Below are 27,611 nucleotides of genomic sequence, written 5' to 3'. Positions count from 1 at the left end.
TTTCTTCCAATAAAATTTCACGTCAACTGCTTTACATTAGGCCTTCTGTGTCCATCTTTACCTCACCTCCAACATATCAATTCCAAGATATAGCACTTCCAAAGAGCCTTTTCAGTAAGGCTCTGGGAGAAAAAGTGTTTGAAGACCTCCCTGACATTTAGACTCTCTCTGAAGATGACTTTGCCTTCTACTATAGCCTGCGGGAACATAGTAAGACCCACACTAAACTTCAATTGATATGCAGGGCCAGATTCCTCCAGGGGAAATTATCATTCTGTTCATAATAAGAGCCACAACAAGCACCTGGAAAATGACTTTATTATACACTCCGCTTCAATAAAAGTTTCCTATGACCCATCGGAAACACACACATGGTGCACGAAGCATAATCGCAATGAAATGAAAACTATATTATGCATATGATAGAATGCTTATTTGATGGTGGGCTGTGCGAGGATGCACATCTGCTCGGGCGTGCTTGATTGGCAGGTGTGTTAATGCAGTGCTGTAGCCTTGGATGGAGGTGCTCTGAGACCTCTTTTTCCTGAAGCCATTATCCAAATACAGTATGTTCTGTTTTTTAAAAACAAATGAATGGCACCAAAATCAAAGTATCAAAAATGTATTGCCCTTCATAATGGAATTCCCTCTGAGCAAGGACATGTAACAATGGGCCATTCTCAGCTTCCTGTGCTTTCCCTCTCTATATGCCAATGGATGTGACCTCCACAGCTCTAACAATGGGGCATCCAGCAGCACAAGCACTTGGCTTCTCGCCACAGTCACTACGTGCAGTAAGGTTGCTTTCATCTTTGTTGTTATATTTAAAGATGACATCCTAGCCTGTCGGCCTCTGCTATTGTCTTCACCGTGATTATTTTCTACCGTTGTTTAGCCCCAGTTGTGGCTCTTTGATGAAAAGGTCGCCACTCAATTGGAAAACAGTCATTAAAATGCGGTGGGTACTATTCACCAGTGTTCATGGGGGAACGAACTCAACTGAGCTGGTTAATCAAAAGTTAATTATATAATTTTCATGCAGATGAGGGGAACATTCAAATGAATCCCAACACTACAATCATTACAAAAAATAAATAAATAAATAATTCTAAAATGCTATAAAATGTTCAGGGACCAGGAGGCTGTAAACAATATGAAGTTTAATTTGAGGTAAACAAAGTGAATATCCACAAGGGGGTCCGGGAAGGAGAAAGTGAGGTTAAATCAAATTTGGAAACATAGATACCAGCAGGTTTTGTTGTCCTGATATACGTGCAATTAGGCAGGTCCTTGATGAGGACACTGGGACGGAGGAAGTTGGCTTTCACAGCAAATGCTTTGGGATTATTTAAAGGGAATTTATGGGATTTTATGCTTTGTCTGTAAACATTAATTATTCTCACACAAGTATACCAAATTGAATTAAAACCATATTTTAGGAAATGTTGTAAAAGCATAATTATCCTTTATGGGGATGCTGCAACATTATTGAATACTCCATAAAGATAAGGATAAATCAATTCAAGCAAGTCTCATAGTGACTCTCAGAAGAAAATGCCCGGGACAACATTTTATTCTGTAACTTTTCTGTAAGGTAAAAGGGAATGTAACGCTTAAAAAATGAAATCTTAGACTTCCTCATCAAAGGAAATGATTGTGTTATGCAAATTACAACCATGACTATTAAACCAACGATGTGAAGTATCACAAATGAACAAGCATTGTTCTGGAAGTGCAATGGAATGTGGTTTAATTTCTTTTTAATTCTATGTGCTTTTATAGTGTTCACCTTTTCCCAGTTGTGCCAGCGGGTTTGGGTTCATTGGCGTGCATTACAACCACGCTCTAACAATGCAGGGCCTCCACGGTGTCAGCACAGTTCATGAATCCTAGCCCCTTATGCACCAGGCGATTAGTATGGTGCTCTGTCTGTGGGGCTTTGCCAGAAAATGAGTTCTCTTTAAAACATATGCCCCCTGCTGATTCTTTTCCTTTCCTGATATGAAATTCCAATTTTTATAATGAACACCAATTTCCTGTTCGGATAGGAGGGGGTAGAAAAGTTTTACGCTCTCTCTGTTTTGGATGGCTGCAGTTATCCTAAATTTGCAGAAAAGCTGTTAAGGACATCACAAGCAGAACATATTTTGTCTCCTTCAGTTCGCGGAGGCTAATCAACATTCAGGTACGAACACAAAAATCAGCTGGTGTAATTTTCCACATCACATATGCACACGACTGGTGTGGCAGAAAATAGAATTACCAAAACTGTAGCAAATTCAATTAAGTCATTGATTTCTAATAAATTGGCCTAATCACCAGCTGTTGTCATGCTAAGATTGTTGTGTCACAAGTTTGTCATGCTTGTCGGTCGTGGCTGCTCTACAAAGGCAATTTTATCTATTTAACGGCTTTAAGATGGCGTTTTATATTTAATTAGCATACTAATAACCACGTCTACAAAGTGAGATCACAATATGATAATCTGATTGAACAAAACATTTCATCATTCCATCAGATTTCAAAAACTTTATTACAATTTCAGACATACATGTAATTGATCTGTGCAATAAATGTGATGATTAGTTGAAGCCGGTATCCTGCACTCGGGCGATCCATAACAGGTGTTGATGGAGATGCAAATACAGTCCTTTTCTTTTCCTTCTGTTTTTTTGTGTGGCTCTTCAATTATTTGGGAACTTTCTCTTTCGCTCAAAATGACTGTAATCATCATTATTCTGAAGAGATTGAAATTAAATCTCAGTAAACAGTTTGATCTGCTGCTTGAATATTTTATATAACAAAATGTATCAATCTTCATTCATATGTACAGCACTAAACCAAAACAATTTTGAGCAAATTAGCATCATCTGCCAACATTCAAAAAGATTAAATTAAGCATTCACACATTCACTCATGCAGAAAGGGAAAAATAAAAACAGTCATTGAGCAGTTTGTATATTGTCATTGCTGCTTTGGAACACAATGGTACCCAGTGGTGTAGCATACATTAATATTGTACAATTGAAGTAGACATTCGTGATAAATTATGTATAATAAGCACTTACTGCATTGTATGGTCTAAGTCTCTCTTGGGTCTGGGCACTCGCCTCTTCGGGAAGAGACACCACTCCTCCTGTACCCATCATCTAAGTACAATAAAATAGAGTTTTTAGTGGATGAAACCAAGATTGGTATGAAATCTAAACCCAACAGCATATTGTTGAAACACTGTGGAAAAGAAACAATTTTAGAGAAGTATTTCATTTTAGATTTTGCTTTATATTTCATAAAGACACCACGTATCCTCAAACCTTGGACTCCACGTATGAATAAAAATAAAATCACTCACCCTGATGGTTGCCTCCAGCTCTCCCACACTTCTCTTTCCACCTGGTAGCCACCCATAGGACCAGTGCTGGGACAGGGTGACCTGGACCACCAACACCAACAACAACACCTGCACCATCACTCTGCTGCTCGCTTCCATTAGAGCTGCAGAGGAAGCCAAATTTGTAATAAAAACAATAATGTCACAGCCTTCTCTCTCGCAGCTCCGCAGCTCGCAGGCCAGGGGTTATAAAGCATTGCAAACAGCATCTTAGACAGTAATTAATAAGGAGCAATTCTAACCAAATGAACATTGAACAAACTTCATTGAGGACTCACTCACCTCTGTATTTGCCTTGTTTGCATGTGGTGCATTAGCCAGAGGGGGATTTTTATAGGTGTTAGAAGACTGCTGTCAGGATTATAATCCCCTCTCTGCATGTGTGACACATTTACTGACTAATGGAACACAAAATACTACTAATGGAGCTGGCTAAGTGCTCGGATATGCTGGCATCACCATGAGGGTTCAAACGGCATGAAATATATATCATCATATATATCAACATTATTGTGTTTGTATCAAACGCATCCGAGCAGGGGCAGACAAAAAGACAACATTAAATTGAAACCTGTCATTTCTTTCCATCTATAATTTATTTGAATCAGCTTTTAGCAAACAAACAGTTCAAATCCATACAGATTCAAAAGGCAGAAACATCATTGAAACAAGATGTTTGTGCATTTATGTTACATCAGCTGGAAGGCCTCACTGCCATTGCCCTTATTTCTTCTTCTGTCAGCATGGCAAGACATTGAACTGAAATCAACAATGCAGTTCACATTGGAGATGATTAATGACCACAACATGAATTTATGTACAGTAAATAAACAAAGTGATTGTGTCATGTATAAACCCATTTTACGATTTAATGGAAGTGCAAACACAGTAGAAAGTTTTTTTCCACAAACTTAAGACTTCCAAGCTTACTGTTCTACAAAGAATTAAGCGGAAGCCTTGCAAAAATAGATGCTTTTGATTTTTTAGCAATGTGGGGTTTCCTTGTTTAAATATGAATATCAAAATGCCTGTGCATGCATATTTCATATTTTGGCTGAGCACTGGTTCTTGATATCAGTGCTTTTTACACTCCCAGAAAAGGTTCAACTGCATCTCTTATCAAGTCTTTTATTCAAACACACATTTCTGCAGGGTTTTTCTTCTCATTTTCTCATACATTTATTTGCAACAACTAATATTAATGTACATTTTGTTAGCCTAATATACCTTATAATATTCTAAGAAGAACAATGAATTGATGATCCATACAGGACACCACCATTCAAAAACAATGCACTTTTTTGTAAATGTGTATTATATTAAATTAAACACAAACATCTGGCTTATCTGTATTAAAATTGTGTCACTTGGTGACAAGTTTTTCATGATTAGAATTGTCTTTCTAATCAATATGGCACTGCTTTATGCAAACATGCAAGTGTGTAAAGTCTGCTTGCTAATGTGAATACAAATGGATGGAGGTGGTGCTTGGCTGTAAAACGCTTAAAAGAATGATACGTTCAGATGTAGTAATACATTTTTTTCTGCCTTCTCCAATGTGGGCTAATGTCATTTTGCAGCGTCAGGCGCCAATCCACTAAGTAATATTGCCACAGGCAACACAAGAAAGTTGATGAAGTTAAATACGATTGCAACAGGCAGCAGCTGTTAAGTTATTCACAGACAGAAGTGAGGACATTTGCAGCATCCAACAGAATGAAATGTATCTTGAGTTTTGTTGTTTTTGTTTCAGCTCAAAGTAGATCATAAATATGATTCAGATGTCACATGTCAGACAGGACCTACTGTTTCAGCAAAAGCAGTAATTATTTTAGCCTACTTATCAAACACACAATTTATTCTCCTCATATCGCTCAAAACATGTTCAGAGGGCAGCATAAAATATACGATTAATGTAAACCACAGTCATTGTGGCCAGTAAGAAAATAAAGCAGAAATAAGAAAGGAATGCATGGACTCTACAACACATTAGTGATGCTTTTCAGGTAGTGAGCAATACATAATATATATTTCTATACGCATTATTTATATTTGAACAATTCCTTTATTGACCTTAATAATGTTGCAACATATGCAAGTTGCTAAAACTTCCCCAACCCACCCATTAATAAACCACTATCATTTCTATTTCTCTGACATTGGGATACTTGAAGATCAAGCAATCCTAAAAGAGACAGACTCTCCTGGAGCACAGATGTTTTCAATTATATTACAGTATGTTACAATTATTTTTTTTGATCTGTAATCAAGTGCAAAATGTAAAAAGAGCTTGCTTTAGAAAACAACATTCAGAGGAAAAAAAAAAGAATAAATTTGACGCAACAGTATCTGACGTGTATTATTTAAAATTGGCGTAGTCCGAGAAAATGTCAACAAAATCCTGAACCACTCTGTAGCAGAAGTCGTATTGCTCCTGAAAGGGAAAGCAGAAGGGAAAGTGTTACTGTGCAGAAATGATTCCAAACACAAATGTGAATAAGCTGCACAGACGGTTTGATATTATCTTGTTTTCCACCTACCACAGTCTGAACCATGTGTGGTCTCTGCATGCGTAAACTCTTGACTGTCTGAAAAACGTCCAGGAGGCCTTCAGCTTTCACCCTCTCCAGAATGTTACTGAGGGCAATGAAGGTACCGGTCCGACCCGCACCAGCGCTGAAACATGAAGGACAACACTATCAGCAGCCACATAATGCCGACACTGGACAGCCTTGGAAAATGGTAGTAGGACAAAAACATTAAGAATTCAAACCGCTTCTCAGTTTCTTAACAATAATGCTGCAATGAAACTCTTTGCAGCACATCATTTTTCCAATTTGAATGAGAAAGTTTGCAAGAGAAAAGGTGACCTTTGTGTAATAGTCCTAATAATTATCCTCACTTAAAGAGAGGCTAATCCAAATGCTAACACTAATCAGTTTGGAAGCTCAGTGTTTGACTGAGTCAATGTTTACAATGACGGTGGGATGGAGAAAGAAAGACGGGGAGCGAGTGCGAGAGTGATGTGCGATTCGGAAGAGAAGTGTAGAGAGACGTTGGGGATTGCAGCGGGTTAGCCCCATTTCCCAGGGGCAGAGAAAAAGCTTTAAAAAGCCCTTCTTAGACAAGTGGTGATGAAGGAATAGAAGAGAGTGATGACACCATTTCCTGTCGTTAGCTCATCTTATCAGATTAATCATAGTGGGAGTCAGAGGAGATTTCACTTTGAGAGGTTTTAATTGACTGTGAATCAGTGGATTGGATCAATCCCACAGGGGCATGCTGCTTTAGAATCACTTCACCTGAAGCTAGGTTCTGATCAAAGCTTTCACAGCTAAGTCTTTATAAGGGATCACATAAGTGGTTTAGGCATAGAACACCAGGTCTACTGAGGCAAAATGTAGAATTTACTGAAACAGACAATTGTAGGAAAGAAAAAAAATGTATCTGTAAAAATGTAGTTCCGTCCAATATCGCAATGAGAGATTCAGGTTATCGGGTGATAAACGCATGGTGAAAATGAAAGGAGTTGAATTAACAGCATGAGTGGACAGGCAGATAATTTTCATCTGAGGATGCACATTACGTTGCAGAATTGTCAAACTGAAGTTCCTCACCTGCAGTGCACAATTATGGGACGGTTTCCAGACTGCTGCTGCTGCCTCTGCACAGCGGCAATAATGTCAATCATCCCTCTTCCCTCGGCTGGTATTCCGATCTCAGGCCATCCGTGGAAGTGGAAGTGTCGGACATGTTGTGACTGCTTTTCCTGGTGAGATGGAGAGCTCACTCGGTTATTTTAATGCAGCTAAAAATGGTGGATATAATGACATTTCATGAACTTTAAACTGACAGCACAACGAAAACAGGGAGGCAAAATATGTCAATTTAAAATTTCTATTTTACCGCTTTTAAATGTTATAATAAAACGTTACGCACTGGTCTGTATGTGAGCACCATGTCTTTGAGAGTGAAGGTTTCACACTGTGTGTCTCCAGTCAGCTCCACAGTATAATCTCCAAATGTTACACTGCCCTCTGATGGCCAATACTGGAAACACTTTTCCTGTTTGGAAAGGTCAGATGGAAATACAATTAGGCTTCATTTGACTGATTTATGTCCTATTCTTGTTTTTATATTTTCAGAGTGCACCACAAAAACAATACAAAACGATTAAATACACACACAGACTGTCAGGAATAAGAAATAAGTAAAATATGATTGTGAAATAACAGAAAAAAAAAAGATGGTTTAAATGTGCAACTCAAGCACCGTACTGTACCTGCTCCCTCTCTTTGAGTTCGGTGAGCATAACGATTGAATGACACCTCCACTCCCACACCATCCTCCAGAAGTCCTCCACTGTGTGAGACAGTGGGCCCTGGGTTGCGATAAAATAGTCCTTCTGCCTGTAGCCCTGCAGGGCAGATCATCCGGTAAACAACACATGCGAGTGCAGCAAACATAATATTTTGCCTTGTTTGTAAAGGAAACAATGAGCTTTATATATATTTCTATGGGAAATCTATACAGAAGGTCGTGAGGGATTGCTTACATCAATAAAGGAGGCATTGATGTAGTCGGTGAACTCCTGTCCTCTTCTCACTGAGAGTATTACTCGGTTGAAATCATCTGCAAAAGAAAAAAGGAAAATCAAACTTTCCACAAGTGATTCCTAATAAAATAAAAGTTTGAAGAGGCTGATGGAAATAAAAAAAACAGTGAAGTAAAACTTTAGCTGTGCTATTAAGGCCAAATACGCCAGAACCTATATCAGTTTTCACTGTAAAAACGTTGTAGCGAGGCTTTCCATTCCCTCTCTACTCCCTACTTTAAGCCATGATACAAGCCCTATTTAAATGCCATTGATCACACAGACATGATCTGAGTAGCCAGATATCTGTGTACGGCATCTATAAAATCACCAGCAGTGTGATGCTTTGATGTTACTTGGATGTGATGTATTATGAAAGTGTTCGGAGTAGTCCTTACACGGAATGATCTGAAGCACACGGTTCTTCTTCATGTTGGCAGGAAGGTTCCCAGTTCTCATGTTCTCCTTCATTATGCGGACGTTGGTCAGCTTCTGACGGGAGAGAAACACATTACATTACAGTCATTTAGCAGACGCTTTTATCCAAAGCGACTTACAATTCAGATTCTATCACTTTTATCCAAAGCGACTTAGAATTCAGATTCTATCACATTTCTACACCGTAGGCACAACTACGGGAGCAATTTTGGGGTTAAGTGTCTTGCTCAAGCCGAGCCGGGGATTGAACCGCCGACGCTCTGATTGAAAGACGGCCTGCTATCCACTTAACCACAGTCGCTCCAACACGAGTGGATTGACATGATCCAAAGGTTTGTTTTCATCAGTGCAGGGCGCCGTACAAGGCTAGTACATATGGTGAGACGGACAATATTTAATAAAACTAAAAAGACAGAGGATGGAAAAAACATTTTGCATTCGTGAAAAAGAAAAGGAAGAAGAATAACAAGAAGAAGAGGCAGAAGATGAAGAAGAATAACAAGAAGAGGCAAAAGAAAGGCAATAGGTAATAATCCCATTTAGTGTGTAGGGAACTGTGAGTAGCAAAAATGAGAATGGTACATCCTATCAAGTTTTGCTTGATTCAAAGCTTTGTGTTTTATGTTACTACTGGCAAGAGTAGCACCCTGGGCAGGTTTTTCATGAAAATATACCTATGCAGAGGACAGGGTGATGGGGACTATTAATTACTGACTGAAATGTTCCAAGAGTGAGCGTCTGTCTTCCTACCCTGAACTCCTCTTCCAGGCCCAGCCTGTCGTGGGGAGCTCTGGTGTTGTGAAGCCTCTGCAGATGGCCCTCCAGAGAGCACACATCTAGCTCTGTGTCTCCATACAGATAGTACTCCAACAGAGCCTGGTAGATGAAGGAGTACTGCATCTGAGGGGGAAGACGGGAGGAAGTCAAGGAGACGAGGAGGTAGAAGTAGTAGTTTTAGTTTGCCAAACTATTTCCTTCTATTTTTGTATATCACAGACGTGGTTGTTTTTCCACTTCCTCGCCTGTTTCTGCCACGACTTGAGCAGCGAGTTGAGCTGTCAGTCCAAGGTACAACAGGTCGGAGAGGGTCAACACTTACATCTGTCTGTGTGAGCTGACAGCGCTGTTCCCGTATTCTGCTCACAGAGCCGAAGACATCCACCCTCTGTTCCATGTGCATCATGTCGATCATGCTGTCAATGACAATGAATGTCCCCGTCCTGCCCACCCCGGCACTGTGGAAACACAGACAAGAAGAAGGCACAAGGTGTTCTCTGTAACAAAGTGTAGCTACAGAATAAAAACTCAATAGCACGTTGTATCCTTATTGTACAAATAGAACCACAGCAATAATATAACACAATACAGAATAATGGACAATGATGTATTAATACAAAAACTCTTTTGCATTCTTGTTTGTACATTGCCATGCTATCCCTTTCTTCTTAACATAGATGTCAATTGTGGACAGCCTCAAGCATGTGTAAAAGTGCTTCACCTCTGAAGCCCAAAAAACACTCCTAATAGATTTACAAGGGTAATTTCAGCAAACGGCACCACTGGGAGCAGAGCTGGGATTCCACAGCGGGGTGTTGAAGCCTCCTCAATGGGCCCCATTCAAGAACAACAGTCCCTGAGCACCTGTTGCAGCAGTTGCTTCAATCGGCTGCTGATTTCTTTGGTGAGGCTTCACACTGATTGGCCTGACAAACATATGCCAGACCATATTTATTGATGCTCCACAATTGACCGACACGAAAGTTCATCTCCAACATAACAGAACTTTATGAAATAATAAAAAAGGTCACTATTAACATAACACGATGATATTATAAAGAAGTTAACCTTTACCTCTTATTCCACAAAAAACAAAAAGAAGCGCTGTTAAGAACTGTTGATTTTTTCACATACCATATTTTAGTTTTGCTCATAGACTTATTGCAAAACAGGATATTCATCATTCAAAACGTGTTTTCTTCTCCTTAATAATGACTTGAATCAACTCTCATGCTATTATAGCTCGTCTTTTCGGCTGGCTTCTGTTATAGTACACATTTTACCTGCAGTGCACAACAATGGGTCCAGCATAGGATGGATTGACAGCCTTGACCTTCTTGAGGAATTTCAGCATGCCGATGGGTGAGAATGGCACCCCGAAGTCCGGCCAGCTAGTGAAGTGGAGCTGGGTGACCAGCCGCGGAGCTCGGGGACCATCGCTGCCCTGCTGTGAAGCACAGACACACACAAAGTTAAAACCTGTTCATGAATAATGTTCCTTGTGCAGACCAGATCAGTCTACAAAATACTTTTACCTCCTGGAAAAGAAACTTCACATTAACTGAAACATTTGAAAAAATAAAATTGTCATTTTTCTACTTGTGACAGAATAGGATTGTTAAACATGTGTACTGGTTTGCCTCGCTCTCGTGTCTCGTGAATGCTCCCACAAGAGAACGTTATTCTCCTGAAAATGTGGTTGTTCTGTGTTCAGAGAGCTGAATGTAAAGGCACCCCGTCTGTTCAGCTTGTACTGCAGCGCTACGGCACAGTTTTCACAGTCAGAGAGGATGTCTGCACTTCTCTGGCTTCAAATGGAAAGGGGAACAAAGTGAATTTTGCAATCTGAAGGCTTCTTGGTACACCGAGATGGCACTCGGCAGTCAAAAAACACAGGATGAGAAATACAGATACTGTGAGTGTATGAAGCTCTAAAGATGAGACATTTGTACAGTGTTTACGCCAAGTTAAATACACCTCTATATTGATAATTTCCTGCAGTCTATTGCATATATCCTTTAATATTCCTTAATGTGTTTCCATACTGGTTTTCATTTCTGTATTCTATTTTGCATCCTATTATATCTTTCCAAAATGTCTCCGCAGGGAACATACTTTTTTACACCATCTCAATGCTACTTTGTTTCATGTTTAATTTTTAATAAGAATCTAGCTATTATGATTATAGAGTTTTATAGCAATTAACAAGTATATTAAGAGCAATATTGAAAAAGCACACTATTATTTTCAGTGGGCGATAAAAGCATTATTTCTCAGCTCGTCTTTGTGATAAATGTTTCCTAATTCCTGCCGTACAGTATAATTACATTTCTTCTGATGTGCTGTGAGATAAATGATGCATTCTCATTAACATTCTGATATGTAGATCCACATATTTTACTTACATATTGAACACAAAATTTTCTGATGGTGTAGTCCACCAGTACAGTGAAGTCCTCCATCGCCACCCTGATGTTCCCGTACATCCAGCAGCCTTTTTCTGGCCAATACTGGTAACATTTGTCCTTGTAAGAGAATCAAAACAATAAAGAAATTGATGTCTATATAAAGAACACACGTTGGTATTGTCATTGTAACTCACAAATCAAATGGTTGTAAATCACCTTCTATTGTGTATATCGTATAAGTGCCCGTATAGAAGTATTTCACAATCCAATCCAAAGGCAATCACAGAGACTTTGTGCGACTCTGTCAGTCAATAAGATCTTCACGGTGACGTTTCAACTCATTAACTCGATTCTCAAACTAATTATCATGAAGCCTCTTAGGATCTTATCAACAATTATTCCGCCATTGATCCCCAATGCCTCTATTCTGCCCTATCAAACCTGCAGTTGAGCTCTCAATTGATCATCCCTTTGAGGCTGTATTTGATCCGATGCTAAATAATCTGCTGGGTGACACTTTGTATAGATTATCAGTTGGGAGTAGGGTCAAACAAATTATGCCCGTGACTTTGGGTCATGAGAATACAAAGGGGTTTTAGTAATGGTGCACTGGAGCCATATAGATTGTATAGGTTCATTCTATAACACCCAGCCCTACTTTGTAACATTAGTGTGGAGTCAGAACACTCTTAGACAAACCTCTTTCCTTTCCTTCAGATTTGTCAGCATTACTATAGTTGCTGTTTTCTGTTCCCAAATCATCCGCCAGAAGTCGGCCACTGTTTCAAGCTTTGGGCCTGAAGCAGAATAAAGAAAATAGTCATAAGCTCGACTACTTGCATGTCCAAAATTGCTTTAGTACTAAACCAAGCTGAAATGTACATTTACCTTGAGCTGCAATGAATTTGTTCTTCTCTTTAAAACCCTGTGTAAAAAAAACACAGAGTATTAATAACAATGTATTAAGAAACCAATCATCTGCAATAAAAGCTTAATTTCAACTAAGACTCACATCAATGTAAGATGCGTTTATGTAGTCTGAACACAGATGTCCATCAAGATGACTTAACAACACTCTTGAATGATCATCTGTGGAAGAGAGAAGGAAAAAAAAAAAAAGTAAATGAAGTTGGTTTTCATTCAGCCCACATCACCTTTCCTTACGATTTAGAGATCAATACAACGGCAAGTCTAAAGGTTACATTAATATTGTCTGCTGCAGAATATAGATCCTCACTCACATGGTAAAATGTTTGGGTATCTGTTTTTCTCTCTGTTGTGCTCTCTGCTCGCCTCCTCAAAGGACCCGTGGTGGTAGTAACACGGCAGCGACTATAAAGAAAGAACCCCCAATCCTCATGAGATAAAAAATAAAGCCCCGGGTACACAGCCTTCTAACATAACATTTTATTACTCTTTTCTGTACTTGTTCTATGCTTGCAGGACAAAGATCTTAGTCAGACTGTAGAGCAAAGTCAACACCGCACAAACCCGTGCTTACATTGAACTCCTCTCTGAAGAGCTTGCCATCGTCAGCGGAGCGTATCCGGTACTCCTCCTCCAGCGAGTCCAGAGGGATGGGGAAGTACCTCTTGGATGGCGAGGGAGATCTGGGAAGGAGGACCACTGTCTGCTCTCCTGTGTTTAAAGGAATATATGGCGGTCAGAGAGCTAATGTTTCCCAATAGAGAACATTACAAGCTCTCATAGCACCTGCAAAAACAAGCCTGATGGCCATTAAGATTTCCTACTTTTGTGGGTACATGACAGAAATGATTTCTTGAGTCATAAACATGCCGCTGCTGCTGCTGCACATAACTGTCTAAACTCAGAATGTGGCCTTTCCGTTAATTTATTTATTTTCTACTTGAAGTGAAAGAATATACGGCTCCCTACGTGCTAGGAAAACGAAGGGCCTTCAAAACCTTTCCAGCTACCTTGGACTTCGGATCGTGAAACTTTCCTAGTCTATAAAGAATGTAAACCTACACTTAAACTAAAAAGAAATAAAAAGTTAAAGGCTGTATTATGTTTTCATGCACTGGTGGTTATATTGAGCACAGCACAACAGTACCTTGTTCCTCCAAGAAGCCATTTGGAATCTTTTTATCCACCGAGGTAACTAGAGCTTTCCCGTGGTTTTTGAACCTGCAGTAATGACCGAGTGAGAAGCAGAGAAAGCAAAACCATCAAGAGAACATAAAGGGCAGATATCTGTATTGAAGAGGCAAAAAAAAAGGCCATCCCCTATGTCTAGAACAGAGCTTTTAAGTGCATAAGGTGAGTAAACAACAAATACCAAAACCAATTGCGGGAGGCAAAGCTGTTCCTCCTCACGTCGTCGACAGGAAAAGGAGGTCTGAGCTGGCTGGTCAGGGAATGAGTCTCTGTGACCTGACCTGACCTAGCTGTGTTTGTTTGCTGTCTTACTTGAGGTGCAGCTGTTTACCCATAAGCCACTGCTCACCGCTTGTTTCCAAACCACCCCCACCCGATACCCTGACCTGACGCACTCACTCTCATGCGCACACACGCTGAAAGGGAGAGGGCAAGAGAGAAAAGAGGAAGCAGAGACTCACTCTAAGACAAATAAGTCAATGTGTGTGTGTGTGTGTGTGCAGGTTTATTCACCTCAGACAGTAGATTGTCAGCAAGACAATGATGATAAGAAGCAGGGAAATGACCAGTGTTGACGGCAGCACATGAGCACCCTGATGGGTGGGGTTTCCTGGATAGAACACAGAGATCATAATAGTAAAAATATCACAATAGAGTCAGACAAATGGATAATATAAGGTATATAGTTTGATGTTTTGGGAAATACATATTTGTTTTTCTCTTGACATCTGTCCATTTAATATGATGCATGTTAATTATTGAGCTGTAGAGGTGCTGATAGATTTTCTACCTTTGGACGTTTCCACTCTTTGACTGAAGCTAACAGCTGCTCGCTGTAGCTTCAACAATCTTTTCATCTCTTTCATATTTTACATAACATGAAGTATTCCTTTAAAGCAAGACTATGTAAAAACAATGTAATGCTGACCACTGTAGCCACAATTGATCAAGAGTCAAAGTCGGTGAACTGCAATATATGTCTGAAATTTGCCTTAGCTACTGTATAAGGTAAAGCAGCAAAATATCAGAATGTATCAAAGTGTGCAACGATGTGATTTAATGCTAATAAATTCAACTTTTCCTGTGTTAATGGTATTCATTAATATTAATATTATCAAGTCATTTCAACAATTACCTGCAGTTTGGTTTTCATGAGATGAATTATTCACAGCAATAGAGATCCCAATCAGAAACAACACCATTGTCACTGTGGATACAAAAAGAAAGAAAACACAATAGTTACTGAAAACATGAAACCCTGTATTTCTCCACAAAGTCCACTAGAAGGCGCCTAACAACAGGAAATGCATCTGCAGCGTGATGAAGCATGCAGAGGGCATGAAAAGGAGAGCTCCGCTTTGATGAGGCTTGAGAGTGATGTCTGTCTCTCTGCTGAGCAGTTAAAGTCCTTGTGGGAAATCTGCTTGCAGTCTTGTCCTGCCAGGCTGACTTGAAAGAGCAGCAGCATATCAAATAACCCAATATTCAGACATCAAACCAGAGAGGAGGCTTTAACCCTCAGGTGACAGTAACCATATCCCCCGTGGACCCTGTGGATTTGACACTTGAGTTGAGCTCAACGTAGTATTTGTTGGAAGTCATCTCATTTTGCTGCGTTGTCTTTGATGTGCAGCACTGTGAAGACCGGCAAAGCATCCTGCACAGTGACAATAAGACATGCACGCTGCTCCTCAATGTAGTAGCTGTTTTTAAATACAGTGGACATACTGTTAATATGTTTTTTCCCCCCCAAGAGTAACAGTGATATTGATAAACAGGCTGAAACAGAGTGTAAAGATTAGCATATGTATACTGGTTATACAGTGTTGTTTCCTCTTTTACTGCAGCTTTTCTCCCTCCATCACACCGCCTCTCTTTCCCTCCCTCTGCAGTGAACTCTCATTTTATTCTAAACCACATTCTCCCTTTTCAGTTTTACTTTATTGCTGGAAGCTATTCGGGATTTATTTGGGGCAGAGCTCCGCGAGTGTGTTTCCAAAAGGAAAAAGATATGTCAAGTTACTCACAACTACACCAGAATTAAAACGATTCTGACACATTATCCTTGTGTCTTATTATCTCCAAAATGGAGCTGCCAATTTCTCCAAACTCGCATCCATTTCCCCCGTCCTCCAAATGAGAGGGTAAGAAATCAAAGAATAAATTGGGCAAAAGGGGCAAATCTGCCTAAATGGCTTTGATGGAATAAATGAGCGGCGCAAGAAGTGAGTGTCCTAATTTATCCTCTGTTCCGAGTCCCCTCCTCGTTATAGAGGCCACAAGACTGGATGGAATAATTCATTGTGTCAATTTAGTTCATCCAGAAATGGGTCATCTAGGGGCCTAATTTGTGATGTTTGAGAGAATTTCTTGCACATAACCCCAGGGGGCTTCATATAAGTATATCTCCAAAAGCTTCTGGAGAAAACGGAGCCGAATAATGCTCTAACAATGTGCTTAAAACAAAATTAATGTTGAAACTTATAAAGTATTATTGGGCATCAAATTAGGGGCTCTGTGTTTTGAACGTTATACAGTCTCTATCTCTGCAGTAATAGACAGTACAACACCGAGGACGCTGACATGCCTGCACACATACATTTACACAATGTTCAATCAGGGTGGCACCAGCTGGACAAAACTCAGTTTATTTAATGTATTTAATGTGCCCAGTCACATCTCTATTTTTACACTAATAATCATTGGACAAACAAATGTACACCCATGTAACATAGCTGTGTGCAACACACACACACACACACACATTGCCTTTTGTCTCTTCACATGTATGCATGCCGGCACATACGTCCCACAGCCAAAGGCTATGTGTTGCATATGCGCCGCACTCTGTTGGAGGAGCCAATTCTCTCCCCTGTGTTAACAAGCTGACAGTGTCGGCACCTGTTCCCCCCCTCTATCCCACTGGGCAAGTCACATTCACTCACGCAGACCCATCCTACAGCTCGATGCTGCAAGGCATGCTGTGCGTATGGGTCACTGCTCAGGTCGCTGCATATCCGTCATCTCCTGGCAGCTACAGTATGTACGGCGTTCAGCCAGGATACGAATGAACAGAAGGGAAATATAAAAAAAGTATCAAATGCACTGTCATTTCAAATGACTCTATTAACTGAAAAAAAGACAACTCGGATATAGACTGAATATTTTCCTGTATAAAGTAAAATATGACAGATACATTATGTATTGCAGTGTGGCCCTCTGACCAACAGAGGGAATTGATAACACAACTTGGAAAGGATGTTAAGCAGAGCATGGGAATGCACCAGTGTAGGTACTTATTCATGTATTTATGGAATGCACTTATTGGCACTTTATTTAAAAAAGCATTGGCCATAATAAACAACATTTAGCTCTTCAGGTAAGCCTTGAATTGTGTATGTTTTAGGTGATAAACCAGAAGTTGACTCTGACAGGACATGACCTACACTGTTGTATCTTATTAAAAAACGAAAAATCTGCATTATATCTTAATGAAACTTGCCAGGACTTATGACACATTTTTTTTATGGCTCATGCCATTTACAACACACTATTTATATATCTTAATTAGCATATGACATCATCTGACCCTGAAAGGATTTGCTGGAGAGACCCAATTTAAACAAGGAAAAAAAAGTGCTTTGCTATAATTGGCCTCGCCATCCCCACCAGCTATTTCATCATTCCAGATCCCTGCTTTCCTGTCTGTTTAATGAAATACTAACAACAAGGTGATAACTTCAACCTCCTGCACCTGCTTGACATAAATGTTCACAGGGAATCAAATTATACTGCATCAGTTGAGTTGGGAGTGCAGAAGCAAATCATCCCATCCATGCATGATGCAATGCTAACATTCCGAATGCATCACATGCCGGTTCAACCTTTAAGGGTAATGTTAATAATTTGAGCACGAATATGCACTATTCAACATCGATCCGCTTTGCTTTTGTGAACAGAGACGAGATGAAGATCGGCACAGTACTGTGCATTAAATGTGAAACAGCTGTAAAGAAACTTTACATGGTTCAAATTCCAAGACTCACAGCACCCTAAAGTGAATCTGGTCTGCTTCACTTCAACATCTCCCTCACCTCAGCTCTCACGTGAAAGCGAGATTCACAGAAAATAGACGTCAGAGACGGAAACACCAACTCCAGAAATGTTTCTTTTCCTTTTGCCAGACCTGCAGCGCGTCCACTCAGGTTTATCATGAATTCAAACCAAACTGTGCAGGGGAAGGTGATGTATTATCCATTTGCAACAAGAAACATAAAAATATAACGGACCCAGGTGAGACTTTATCCCCATGCTGTTTTTAAAATGACTGCACTTAACCTCAAATATGTGACCAGAACACAGATTTTCCTGAGCAATAACCCCCCAAAAAATCTGTTATATCAACGCAATACGTCAGAGTGGTGAGAAAATGTTTTTCTGTGAACATTTGTTCAGAATTATAAATACTGTATTAAAACATAATCATATGACTCCATGCTGACTTTCTGACCTTAATTAAACATGAATATAAATATATAATAATCATATAAATAATGGCATTTCTGCACACTTCACTTAGAACAATACAGTCTAGTTTCATACAAGCTTCTGATTTCTCAAATGCATAGCTACCAGAAAAAGTTAAATATCTTCAATAATGGTAGTTTTAAATATATATCTTATTAGATTCTAATAGATCCACTGGTAGTTACAGTGGCTTCAAGGTGATTTGTGTCATATTCCATCTCTGTTGATCCACGGAACGTTTTTAAGACCGCATACTGATTTCTGTACAATAAATTGCAGCCGTGTATTTGTGGGCAATCTATTTCAGCTTCCCAGCCGGAATCTCAATGAGTAGCTGGCTCAGCAATCTTTATATCTTATCCTGAAAAAATGTATGGATGAAATATGGAAAATGCAATGCATGGTGGGTTTTATAGTTTACAGTTAGGAGTTGATGCAGCTTCTATCTAACACCACATCTAGCCATTAGCAAAGCCAACAGATGAGTTATACAGTATGTCATCTTATCATTTTTAATGGTATTGTTTGTTGTGAATGTCGGTAAAATGATCTTGTGTGCACTTCCATTGACTACACAGTTCAACATGATGCTCAGCACAGTGCAACAAAACAAGACTAAGAGTCAACAGCCACGCTGAGGCTACGTTCAGGCACAGAAGTTATTTCAGCTAAAAGATAAATCCACACGCTAACATGGTCACAATGACAATGTTAACATGTTGATGTTTGGCAGCCGGTATAGTTTAAACGTGTACTTTGTTCCAGTGGTGGATGAACTGACCGACAGACAGACACCTGATCAAATGATGCACCATTGCATCACCACACCACATTAACCAACATTGCATGTTGGTTAATGTGTTTTAACCACAGTACTGTGGGTACTGGGATACGTTGCATAAGTAATCAAGCAGGAGCCTCACTGACCTGACCTTGCTAAAAGCTTACAGCTATTGAAATTCCCATTGATCTGAAAAATACATGCTTTCTACATTATTCAACATGTTCCATCAGTGACACTGTGTGGAGGACATTCATGGATATTTGACAGATGTAATGCTCATTGAACTATGATTTAAACCGGAACAATAGGACCAATATTGCTATTTGAGTAGGTTAAAATGTATAGTGAGACATAAAGAACACTGGTGAAATATGAATATCACTTAGACGGCAGGATGATAGTTTGCATCATAATAAAGGTAACGGATGTTCTCTTCACAGGGGTATCTCAAACAGAAACAAAATATATGAAATCATGTTTCAGATTCTTCACCAATCAATGCAGCCTCGAGAAGACAGGTCCACATTTTGTGCTTGGCACAAAAATGGATGGCATGTCTCGTACACAAAAAGATAAAAGATCTTTTTTTTCTGTTTCCAGGGAGAGGAGGAACAAAGGCAGAGAAAAAAAAAAAAAAAAAGTATTCCAGAAAAAGCCATTGTCAAGTGCCAAGGAAAAGGATGGGACGAGAGCACGAACACATGTCAGTAAAGGGTTGCAGCAGAGAGAAGAAAGATGACGGAGGAGATGAGACGAGAAGAGAGGAGAGAGGAAGTTGGAGCTGGAGGAGATTCTGGGTTTAGAGACAACAGCCATAATGGTAGACATCCAACATCCTACATATCACAATACTCCCTATAAAGAAGACATAATGCCAAACACTGGGAATGTATCTTTATCTCATCTTCTCAACCCTGTGTACATGACTCCGAACACAACATCTGCTGCATAGTTAAGGTCAAAGGAATCAATCTAGAAAGGAGACACTGTGATTATTAGATGATTTCCCATTAATGGATTGAATTTCAATTGACCTGGTTTGTGGTCAGATGGATTAATGAAAGACTTACACTTCCAAGCAAAGCCAGTGTGATCAGGTATCAGTTGACCCGTCGGTCCATAGCAGCCATGTGATCCCAGTTCCTTTCTTGGTTGGATTTATTGAGGTTTTCTACCCTCAGTCCTTCTCCTCCTCACATCCTCACATATCGATTACAGTGCTGGATGAAGAGATGACTGAGGTAGGTCGTTTTGAAAGCTTTCGATTGGGATCAAGCCACCGAGGATCATGGGAACCTGGGAAATTAAGCAAAAGGCAATAGAGAGTGATGGATAAAAGTTCAACCAATCCCAAATACAATTCTGCTTGTATCATTGTTGAGCCGGGAAAAAACGCAGATTTTCTGTGACTCACTATTTGGGGCCGACTCAAAGAAAAAGAGAAACCTTGTAATGCATGAATAGACAACATAAGTGGGATGAGTGGGAGTTTGCATCTGTGCACAGCATGTCTGAGAGAATGACTGCATTTAATCAACTGGGTGTGGACATACCATCATTTGTAATGTACATGCTGAATGTCGGTGTACTATTTACTGCAACATCCTCTGTTGCAACTTGCGGAGACCCACTGTTGCAAAGCAAAAACATTAACGAGCTATATAGCCAACCATGCAAAACTAATTCTTCCCAAATTAGTCTTCCCAGAATGTGTTTGTGGTGCACACGAGGAGCTTGCACACATGCACCACTTGCTTATAACAATTTAATTGTAAGAACCAGCTTTTAACTTAATAACAGTAACAGAAGAATGGTGTTCACAAACATTTTAGCCCAATTAAAGCTACCGCTCTACACGTTTCTACATATGTCCGTGAATACGCCTGTACAAGAAAAGCATTGCATAAAATATGTTGGATTTAATATTTCATTATTTACACAAAGACTTGACTGTGGTGTTATTCTATCGCCTTGCTCGAGTCTGAGACAGAAAGCGTGCCCCTGGTGCCCTTCACTCCTACTCTCCCAGAGTCCCACTGCCCGCAGGTGTGACACACAAAGCCATATTGTTAGCACTTGGCCGCTGAGACCCAGCGGAGTAGAAAGCAGAGGAGAAGAGGTGGATTAGTCACTAGACCCAGCTGGGCGAGCTTACTCAGTCTGAGCCGGGATGGGGAAAATGAATGAACAAGGTATGGAAAACACCTTGTTTCCCCGTACTGTGGGAGCTGTGCTCAACTTTTCCAAATGTTGCAAAGTCTTTGGCAAGAAAAACGTGTTTGCCATTAAAAAAAAAAACTTTAACCTAAAGACTATAAACCTGGTCAAAAGATCCATAAATTAGGCTTTAAAATATGCTTTTGCACTTCCATACATGTGGGGACTTGCAAAAAACAGGATTCAGCTTTTTTCAATTGTTAGAAAGAAAGCCAGGTTTCACTGTAATGAGCTCATGAATTTACCTACCCACCACAATACATTTAGCTGGTGAGTATACTTATTTTAGCTTAGTTTATGTACCTTTAATATGAATGCTTTACTGTTGGTATCACTTTAAAGGGTTAATTCTTAACTTTCATTAATGTCTAGTCTGTCTCACACATAACAAGGCACAGTTGAGCTTCCCCAAAATCTCAATGAAATGTGTGTTTCCACAACTATAGGCAACAGGAACATGGAGAAGGGTCAGTGCAGGTAAGGCACAACTGAACAGCTCACGAGAAAATCAAAGGACCAACAAAAACTGAACCGAACGCTAGGACTTAAATACAACTAATCTGACGAGAGAATGAAGTGCAGGCGGAGAGGAGGGGGGAGAAGCCCAGATGAGGAGAATGAGCTGACGAGGCAGGAGAAAGGAAATGGTGCTGATTGGACCTTTTCACAGCAGCCATTAGACATGTCACTGCAGCATAAACACAGGTGTAATTAATAACATTAATTATGGCCTGTTCCATTTAGGCCCTTGTGTTGTGAATGTTGGCTCACTGGAATGGCTGTGACAGACCATAAGAAGGGGACGATAATTATCTGATCAATTACACCTGTGTTTACGTTGCTATGACTGTGAAAAGGGCCTGGAGAGGGAGGGGGGGGGGGGGGGGGAGCTGATTGGCTGGGGAGAAATAATGAGGCTAATTCAGTGCAGGTGTGTCGGTGGGCAACAGAAGGGAAGGCAGAACAGAAAAGTCTAAAGGCATCTGGAGACAGTGTAGGATGGTGTTTCTCTTTATATTTTGAATCTCTTTTTTATCTTTGCCTTGAGTTTGAACCTGTAGTCATTCAGCGGTGATAAGCAAAACTAAATGTTTTAGAAAGTCTGTTTACTTGCCTGTGATTGAAAAAGGAAAGTTCCTAATTGATGCAGCAGAGGTATCCTAACTTTAAGTCCTTAGTGTGGGTCATGCAGGTCCAACACCATAGTGTAACTCTAAGAGCGTCTTTAAAGACGTGCTTGAAATGTTCCTTCAAGGTAACATGTCTCAAATATGGCAACGCATGATTGACCGGCAGAAATGATGCTGTTCTCTGGATGTGAGTACTTTTCAGCTCCCAGGTTGAACTCCATGCTAGTTGTAACACTGCAGGTTTAAGAAAAGTTTAGTTACCAAGCAGTGGTATGACAATTTTCATAAAAAATAGATAATGTGCTATACTGAAGTAACAATACGCTTAGAGGAATTCGGCTTGGCTTTTTGCATATATATATATATATATATATATATATATATATATATTCAGGTTAAAAAGCCTGAACTAATTGTTTAAAGTTATTTATTCTGTATTTCACTTGTGTAAAAGTCATTTGGGAGACTTTTATGAAACCACCCTCATCTTTTCAAACAGAGTATTGTTCTCCTTTCAGCCCTGCACAGTCGGTCCTAAGAAGAAGGAGACATGCTCACGGCATACGATTACTGCAGGCACAAGCGCTTCCTTTCTGTGCCGCTCTGCCCATTGACTAAGAGGGGAAACATGCAGGCCATTAAAGTTTTATGAGTGCAGTCATCACCCAGCACTCTGTGGTTCAATCATTAATTCATACCAAAACAGGCAGCAAGACACTAAGTACTGTAGCTAAGCACGGCTCTGAGGTAAAGTTCTATCTTTTGATTACATAACAAAGAATTAAATATAACTATTGTCTTTTTTTTTTTACGATATTTTAATTGTGATTTGCATAGACATTTGAAATGCATGCACAAATCGGATGGTGCTCTTCACACAACTCCTTATTTGATGACTTCAATGAATCTAGCTATTCATGCTATTCACATGCTGCATTCCTGATACATAAATCCATAAATATTGATGGCATCTACCCCAGAGGCGCGCGTGGTTTCCTGAGATGATAAATCCACAGTTTCATATGTAATGGGGTAAACTACTAGACCTCCAGAGAGCATAGATGCATGCAGTAACCTTCATTCAAAACACTCAACGTGTTGCGCAAGTTGAGGCTGCGTTTTGTCAGACAAGTTGGAAAATTTGATATCACACTAGTGCACAAGCTCAGATTGAGTTGAATATCTACAAATTTGTGTATTTGTTTCAATCTGCGAGTTTGCCGGCTGACAACTTGCTTGGACAACGAGACAAAATGCTGCTTTTTAGAGCATGAGATAAAGACATACCACGCTGAAAAACCTGACACAATTGTGTTCTTTTGCAATATGAAATACATTAAAAGACCCTTCTTAGCGCTCAAGATTTGCCACTTAGAGACTTCATATAACTTCCTACTCGCATGAACCTTACATTACTGGTCAACTGAGCATGTCAGATGCCGAGTCTCGGACACCCACGCTTAGAAATAAGTGGTTATTGCCGAGGGAAATAGCTGAGGAATATTATCTTTATGCCCTCGTATTAGAGGATGAGTAGAGTAATCGCCAACTCATGTTTGAGGACTTTGAAAATGACACTTCTGGGGCACAGTGTAGGTGAAACGGGGACAAAGATAATAATCATCGCAATTACAGCTTCACCACTCGTTCTACTGCAGCTCAACCAAGGGTAACAAGTTTGTCCCTGTCACTAGAGTTCAGTATAAGTGGAATGAAACCGAAATGTGAAACAAGCAAACAGTGCTACAGCAGTCCAATCATGACTGTTACGTATTTGAATATACAATGTAAACACATTGTTAGGTGTTATATTTTAAACTACCTTGAGGCTTCAGTCAGACTTTATGAAGCATCTCTTTGTGTTTTAGTGCAGCAGCACTTTCATTAAGATGAACAGTCACTTTCTTCCCTCTCTATCAGACAGAGTGACAACACAAGCACTTCCTCTTCTCACAGCGAGATACTCCACAAGTCATGGTATTCTTATGAAACACTGACCTGGCAGGACGAGCAGCTGAGCTTCAAATAGATGCTGTGCATTAGTGGGACACGATAAACCAGACTTGAGTCAGAGGTTACTGTAAATACAAGCAAGAAACTTTTGTGAAATTCGGTTTGTGATAATGCAGTGGACGTTTCTATTCAATAAAATGTGTTTGGGTGTACAGTAGTGCCTGAGGATTGTAACAGAGCACAGTCATTACCTCTCTTATCTTACATATGGTCAGTGCCCACATGCTGACAGTCCATAGAATTAAACACAATCCTCAGAACAACCTCTTGTTTCGGTGACAATGAGTAGAACGTGTGATGGACAAATGACGCAACAGTGACTAGTCAGACAGTTCAGATCAGGAGACTATGAAGGATAATTACCCAGGCACCTAATGGAAAATGTATTAGCCCAAATTAACCTCTGATAAGCCCACATGACTGAATGTTCTAGCCACAATAAAGGAGGGTAATCCAGATAATAAAATGTTGAAATATAAATCAGTTTGGATAAAAGCTTTCCCATACTGTACAAATCCTCTCTGGCTTAAATATTTCTGCATGAAGCATAAACTCTCCAAAAACATCTTCATCTGTGTGAGTGCACTTAGACATGAACAGGGAGAGAACGCTAAACAATTTAAATAGAAAACTCCATGGTAAAGCGTCCCTTGACTGCTTGTTTGAAATGCAGATACTGCTTTTAAGAGGGCATTATAAGACTTACACGTCAATGTCTCAGCTTTTAAAGCAGTCACTCACACACTGATATTAGCAGTTATCTTCCACCTCCACACCCTCAACTGCTCTTTCTCATTTCTCCTTTCAGCCCAGGTGTTCAACACTAATCTCTTACCTGATGACACCAGTGAAGCACTGAATAAGCTTTGATGACCGTCATGTGATAAAGCATCCCGGGTAACCTCTGAACTATCCCCCAAGCAGACGGACGTCATTTTATGAAAGATATCATGTTGACTCAGCAATGACAGCATCTTTTTACATGGGCTGTTGTCATATCAGTGTCCTGCATTCATCTGTCAAATGTGTCACAGTCACAGCTACGCTAAACCAGTTTAAAACACATCATTCTCACCTGAGGATATTGAAAAGTCCTCATGGAGAAATGAATGGTTAATTAGCATGTGTCTAACTATAGCTTGTGTATTGCCCAGGTGAAAAAGATGTGGGCGATGTAGCCCAAAATTCAGACCACGGATGAGCCATCTGAGGTAATTCTAAAATGAATGTCGGCTTTTATCAGGTCATTTAATCAGGGATGGAACTTAAGGTGAAGTTATTGAGAATGAGGTTATTGTAAATGACGAATATTTACGATTCATGTGTGAATGCATGGCACTTCCACCGTTTTCCCATACTGAAACCATTATGGCACCTTATTGTCCCCTAACGATCATACTTAGGTCAGAGTATATAAACTACTAACCAATTATAGCTATGAAAATTAACTTATTCCCGTCAATGACCAGATTCCTGTCATTCAGTCATTGTCATTAGTGCCACAATAAAAATGGTAGGAATGTGAGGGACTGAGAGAATGTATATTTTATTTTGAAGCCAAATATTTGACCTTAAATGCGGCCTTTGTTTCAAAATAAAATCAACTGACACATTGTTGAAGGGCTGCATCGTCCTAGTCAATTAGTTGAATAAGAGGGGGTCATTTTGGTCTTAGTCGACCAAGATCTGTTTAGTCCATTAGTGTTTTTTTTAATGTTTTTTTCATGCTGAATGAAACTTATGAGCACATCTCTGATAAACACAAGATTTAAAGTGGAGAAACTCGGTTTTATAGATCTTTTGATAAAATCAACTCGTGGATTAGACGACAAAATCGTGTGAATGTTAAAGGACTAAGAATGTCTTTGTTTGAAGACAGTAAGTTATATCAGAAAACAACCCATATTGTGGAAGCTATAGCATCCAGGATGCTTGTTGAGTAGGCACTGAACAGGCCTTTCCACTACGCTACATGTGTACTCGCACCTTTCCTGTCTAGACGAGTGAGAATGCTGCAAATCCAATGCGACCCTTCCCCATCAAATTTGATCGAAATTTCGAAACAAAATCAACAATTTCTCAGATGATTCCACATTGAAGGTAAACACAATTGGAAGAAGAGGAGATACTGCCACGATGGAGCATCCTGGTGGTCGCGGGGCGTGTGGATTTGCTCCACTAACCCATATTTACTGTAGTCCATGTTGTCTGTGTTCCGGAATGGCAGCGTAGACGGAATATAAATCCCCATTCCATGTGGCCTGCATACTGTTTCCCCATCTCTGGAGATGTGTGATAGCTGATGCATTCTCTGCTTTTTGCGAAATGCAGTGTTGTCTTATTACGAGAGCGATGCATGGAGGCTAATACACACCATCTACACCGAGTAGGCCTGCCGGGAGAGGTTTAAAAAAAACCAAAAAACAGCCAGAAAACAGGCGATGTTTACGCGTAAAAACGCAGAGGGTTTTCAGTTGTTTTTTTCCTCTTACCGTGGTACTCTGCGATGACCTCGCCTCACACGGCGCAGCGGCTGATGATGTCTGCGTGTGTCTCTTCCTGCACGGACCCGACGTCTGTCTCTCGCGTTACGTCCTTTGGAGAATAACGCAACAAAAAACATGAAGTTGTCGAATCATCTGACCGGAGACGAATAACGCGTCTATGTTTCCCTGATGATCATGTTTCCAGCAGTTATCTCCGAGGATGCGCTTCCCCCCCCCCTCGCCTGCCTGCCTGCCCACCCGCCTGTCTGAGCGGAGCCGTGTTATGGCAGCCGGAGTGGAGACTGGAGACCCTCCCTCCGGGCGCAAAGCAGTGTATCAGGTGGACACTCAGCATCCCTCACATTCCTGCATCACTGGACGATAAAAGGGCAGGCCTGTGCATAAAGTGCTCGTTTGTTCTTGTTTTTCCTCCCTTATGATAGCTTTAAGCTTGACATTTAAGCATGTGACGTTTGTTCAATACATTGAGCGATGCTTTAAGCTATAACATTCCTGCGGTGTTCTTCTGGGGGTTTCCATTACATACAAATTCACATTGACCTTATCAAACTTTAGTTTTTTTCTTTTTTGTGTTTTTTTGTGGGGGGGGTTATGTAATATGATGTTACAAACGTGCATGTTCTGTGGCCTATTTTTTGAAAAAGAGACTTTTGTTTATGTGTTTTTGTGTGTGTCTAGTAGCTCCATAGTCCAGGTGGATCATTTCA

At 40.1% G+C, this 27,611-nt stretch overlaps 2 protein-coding genes across 3 annotated transcripts; both read right to left on the bottom strand.

Annotated features, from left to right (window-relative positions):
* Nucleotides 1–2,678: 2,678 nt before the first annotated feature.
* gnrh3 (gonadotropin-releasing hormone 3) lies at nucleotides 2,679–3,678 on the bottom strand. The gene is made up of 4 exons (XM_031877486.1): nucleotides 3,674–3,678; nucleotides 3,353–3,495; nucleotides 3,069–3,149; nucleotides 2,679–2,738 (listed from the first exon to the last, which is right to left on the bottom strand). The coding sequence occupies exons 2-4, from the start codon at nucleotides 3,488–3,490 to the stop codon at nucleotides 2,685–2,687; spliced, it is 273 nt and encodes a 90-aa protein (XP_031733346.1). The 5' UTR covers nucleotides 3,491–3,495; nucleotides 3,674–3,678; the 3' UTR covers nucleotides 2,679–2,684.
* A 293-nt stretch (nucleotides 3,679–3,971) lies between these two features.
* Nucleotides 3,972–27,175, bottom strand: LOC116399948 (receptor-type tyrosine-protein phosphatase epsilon-like). Of its 2 annotated transcripts, none has more exons than XM_031877462.1 (21): nucleotides 26,890–27,175; nucleotides 20,108–20,333; nucleotides 14,862–14,933; nucleotides 14,240–14,336; nucleotides 13,683–13,756; nucleotides 13,110–13,246; nucleotides 12,850–12,940; nucleotides 12,621–12,697; nucleotides 12,497–12,533; nucleotides 12,308–12,405; nucleotides 11,606–11,725; nucleotides 10,484–10,647; nucleotides 9,523–9,658; nucleotides 9,174–9,323; nucleotides 8,384–8,477; nucleotides 7,947–8,023; nucleotides 7,674–7,808; nucleotides 7,331–7,456; nucleotides 7,009–7,160; nucleotides 5,932–6,067; nucleotides 3,972–5,825 (listed from the first exon to the last, which is right to left on the bottom strand). In XM_031877462.1, exons 3-21 carry the CDS (start codon nucleotides 14,926–14,928, stop codon nucleotides 5,751–5,753), a joined length of 2,043 nt encoding a protein of 680 aa, XP_031733322.1. In that variant the 5' UTR covers nucleotides 14,929–14,933; nucleotides 20,108–20,333; nucleotides 26,890–27,175; the 3' UTR covers nucleotides 3,972–5,750. The 2 variants fall into 2 exon arrangements, with proteins under 2 accessions (XP_031733322.1, XP_031733331.1); XM_031877471.1 differs by having other exon boundaries at nucleotides 8,384–8,474.
* Nucleotides 27,176–27,611: the final 436 nt, after the last annotated feature.

The sequence above is a fragment of the Anarrhichthys ocellatus genome, unplaced genomic scaffold, assembly GCF_004355925.1.
Source record: "Anarrhichthys ocellatus isolate YVR2014 unplaced genomic scaffold, GSC_Weel_1.0 scaffold3, whole genome shotgun sequence".
Lineage (NCBI taxonomy): Eukaryota > Metazoa > Chordata > Actinopteri > Perciformes > Anarhichadidae > Anarrhichthys > Anarrhichthys ocellatus.
The sequence above is the reverse complement of the archived record's forward strand: the minus strand, read 5'-3'. Positions and strand labels throughout refer to the sequence as shown.